This window comes from Atta cephalotes (genome assembly GCF_000143395.1).
Source record: "Atta cephalotes unplaced genomic scaffold scaffold00048, whole genome shotgun sequence".
Taxonomy (NCBI): domain Eukaryota; kingdom Metazoa; phylum Arthropoda; class Insecta; order Hymenoptera; family Formicidae; genus Atta; species Atta cephalotes.
This window is the reverse complement of record NW_012130112.1, coordinates 1,814,128-1,817,433: the sequence shown is the minus strand read 5'-3', so window position 1 is coordinate 1,817,433 and position 3,306 is coordinate 1,814,128. Positions and strand designations below refer to the sequence as shown.

General features: G+C 39.4%; 1 protein-coding gene across 1 annotated transcript in view; it reads left to right on the top strand.

The window, feature by feature from the left end:
- The first annotated feature begins 1,132 nt into the window (after positions 1 to 1,132).
- Positions 1,133 to 3,306, top strand: part of LOC105622760 (sex-lethal homolog) — a 9,261-nt gene continuing 7,087 nt past the window's right edge. The window contains exons 1-4 of the mRNA XM_012204172.1: positions 1,133 to 1,528; positions 1,604 to 1,779; positions 1,991 to 2,104; positions 2,782 to 2,942. Coding sequence (XP_012059562.1) covers positions 1,133 to 1,528; positions 1,604 to 1,779; positions 1,991 to 2,104; positions 2,782 to 2,942 — 847 coding nt within the window. The remainder of the gene's footprint in view (positions 1,529 to 1,603; positions 1,780 to 1,990; positions 2,105 to 2,781; positions 2,943 to 3,306) is intronic.

The following is a 3,306-nucleotide window of genomic DNA, read 5'->3' as shown; positions in this document are numbered from 1 at the left end:
CCGTTCCGTTCCCCCCCCCCCCTCTCCCCCCACATTCTGACAGCTTGGTCGATTCACGATCCGCCGGGCCCCGGATAGCTCGCGCTCTTTCCCGGGCCTCTTCAAAATAAGGCCAAAAGGTTACGTTCCTCACGAACTTGGAAAATTCCGTCTCCCTTCCCTTCCCTTCTCCTCCACGCCCTTCGATCCCTGTCCCCTCCTCCCCTCCCTTCTCCTCTCTACCTTGCTCGTCCTAGTTGTGTTTTTATTTTTCTCCGTTCGCTTTTGTTGACAACGAAAGGAGGCTATCGTCACGACATCGTCGTCGTCATTGAAACGATGACGACGATGATGACGATCACAATTGCTTCGTAAACATAAGCGAGTAGTACGCGGAAATTTATTTTCTCCGTTTCGTCCGCGCGTGTTTCTCAGGCCTCGAGGCGTGAATGAACGAACGCGCGTAACTCCCTGTCTCTCGTCGACGTACGAATTCCCGCCAGGCGCGGGAATGGGGGAGAGAGGGGGTAGAGGGGCACTCAATGAAATTCGATATCGCTAGAATCGTACGGGTACTCGCGATGAACAAGATAAATCGCGTTACTTTCGAAACCGTCTCCTTTGTCGATCGCATTTGGTGGAGCTATTACCCCTTCTTACACGAGACATGTAAAAATCAGACTCAAATTAAATAGATACGTTAAAGCTGCATTGACACGTAAATGATTGTGTAAACTGAGTTTTACAATAGTATAAGAAAAGAAAATCTAAAGTTCGCGAGGCTCGAGATATTTCTATAATATTTAATTTTGTTGTCCATGCAAAGCATTTTTTTTTTTAACGATATTCGTTACTTATGCTTGCCTACTTTGATTTTCGCCTACCATCTGATTCTGTTTTTGTCCTTACTTGCCTTTGTTTGTTTGTTTCTCACACACAGGTCTGGCATCAATACATATATTGCACATTTATTTTCTATTTATTTTGAGACTGCTTAGAGAGAAAGCGAGAGAAAGCGAGAGAGAGAGAGAGAGAAAGATGAGAGCATTCGAGGGCGCAGACTGGCCTACGAGCGTAGCGGCGTTGTCGTACGGGGAAGACGTAGTAATGAATTTGTTTATATTTTTTGTATTTGCCGATGATCCTCCCGTCGATGGTCGTTTCGCTGGACGGTACCAGTTGGAGTATACAACAGCAACCGCAACACCAACTGCTGGTGGTGGACTCGGTCGCGCAGCAGCAACAGCAACCGCAACAGATCGTCGCGTTGAATCAGATCGTCGCATCAAATCAGATTTCATCATCGGGAGGTGATCCGCAGCAACAGTGCCACAAAATGACTGACCAGCGAGACCAGCAGCAGCAGCAGCAACAGCCGCAGTCCCAGTTTCAACAGCAACAGCAACAACAACAGATCAAAGGCAATGAGGAACCAAGAACAAATCTGATTATTAATTACCTTCCGCAAAACATGAATGAGAAGGAATTGTACAGTCTATTTGTCACGATTGGTCCAGTCGAATCCTGTCGAGTCATGAAGGATTACAAGGTAAGTCATATACTTTCTATTTGAGATCTCGTACAAATAATTTTTATAAAATTAATTTTACGTTTCATTTTTCAGACTGGATACAGCTACGGCTTTGGTTTTGTCAACTATGCGAAAGCTGAGGACGCGGCGACAGCGATAAGCACATTAAATGGTCTTCAAGTGCAAAATAAACGTCTGAAGGTCTCGTTCGCTCGGCCTTCTGGAGAAGAAATTAAAGAAACGAATCTTTACGTTACAAATTTACCAAGGTAATAATTTTTCTTGTTTGTATTTTCATTTTTCATTTTTGGATAGACGTAAGGATTGTACAATTTATATGCATTTTACCTAGTCTCTCTTCTTGTTTCTTTCACAACAGAATTTTTTTCCTTATTTATATTTCCTTATATTTGAGATAGTTTCAAAATCAAGAATTGAATACGGAAATATTATATTTAAAGACATAATTTATTTTTACAGAAATATTACGGAAAGCCAAATCGACGAACTCTTCAGTAAATATGGCAATATTGTGCAGAAGAATATATTGAGGGATAAACTGACCGGTTTACCGAGAGGAGTAGCGTTTGTTAGGTAGATTATTTTTTATCATATCCGATTTTCTCTCTTTTTAAATATTGATAAAAAGTTTACGTTTATAAGTATTTTACACGTATTTATGAGAAAAAGAGACAGTAACTTTAGTGATTTAACAAATATGTCAATTTATGACACTTGCACATCGAGTATAAATAACGCGCTAGTATTGAAGATTGGAACAAATTCAAAACAGCTGCTCGCGACAATCATACTATATCGTTACACAACGACGGTCGTGCATTCGTATGCGCGTACTTATTTTGCGATAGTTTCCTGCCAAAGTATTTTTGTGTACAGCTCCTGGTTTTAGTTGCACAATTCTGATATGCTCCCTTTAGTTTGGCCCAGATAACTGCAAAACATGAATAAAACTAGAGATAGCAAAATTGTGGGAAATAGATTGTTGGAAATAGTTATTGCAATCTATGCCAACAGATGGGAATCTTGCTAAAATGCCTCTTGATTATCCTTTTCGATTTTATTAAGTTTAAAAATAAATAACAGAAATTTATGCTGTGTAAAATATGTTTGAGATCATAAGAATGTCTCATTTTAACTTACACACTTCAAATTATTATTACCTTTCTCTGATGAGGTTTTTATACATTCGCGATTGTTTTATCTAAAACTTGATTGAACTCAAAATTGCTTTCTAATTTGTCTCGATATAGATTCGATAAGAGGGAGGAAGCCCAAGAGGCTATTGCACGACTTCACGGTACAATACCGGAGGGTGGATCAGAGCCGCTTAGCGTAAAAATCGCAGAGGAACACGGCAAACAAAAAGCGGCGTATTATGCGGGCTGGCAGGCAGGATACAATCAAAGCCGCGGTAAGTAATTTTATATCTTGCGAGACCGCTGCATTACTAGATTTTATCTCATAGCTTGGCAGTGGTAATCGATAAATTAAGCGCGAATTTTTTATGCGCGATTGTTCTCGTTGGAATTCAGAACTCTCTCTCGAACAAGTAAAAACAGAATTAGCACTGCCTGGTGAAGCTTGCATTTTTTGGCTTCGAACACTTCTATGCTAAAAAAATAACATATATTAGCTGAAATTATGGTTAATATATATGGTTAATATATATATATATATATATATATATATATATATATATNNTNTCTACTATTAGTTATTGTTAGTTATATCGTACCGTTACGTTACTTAATTAAGTAGGAGAGACTACGTTAGTT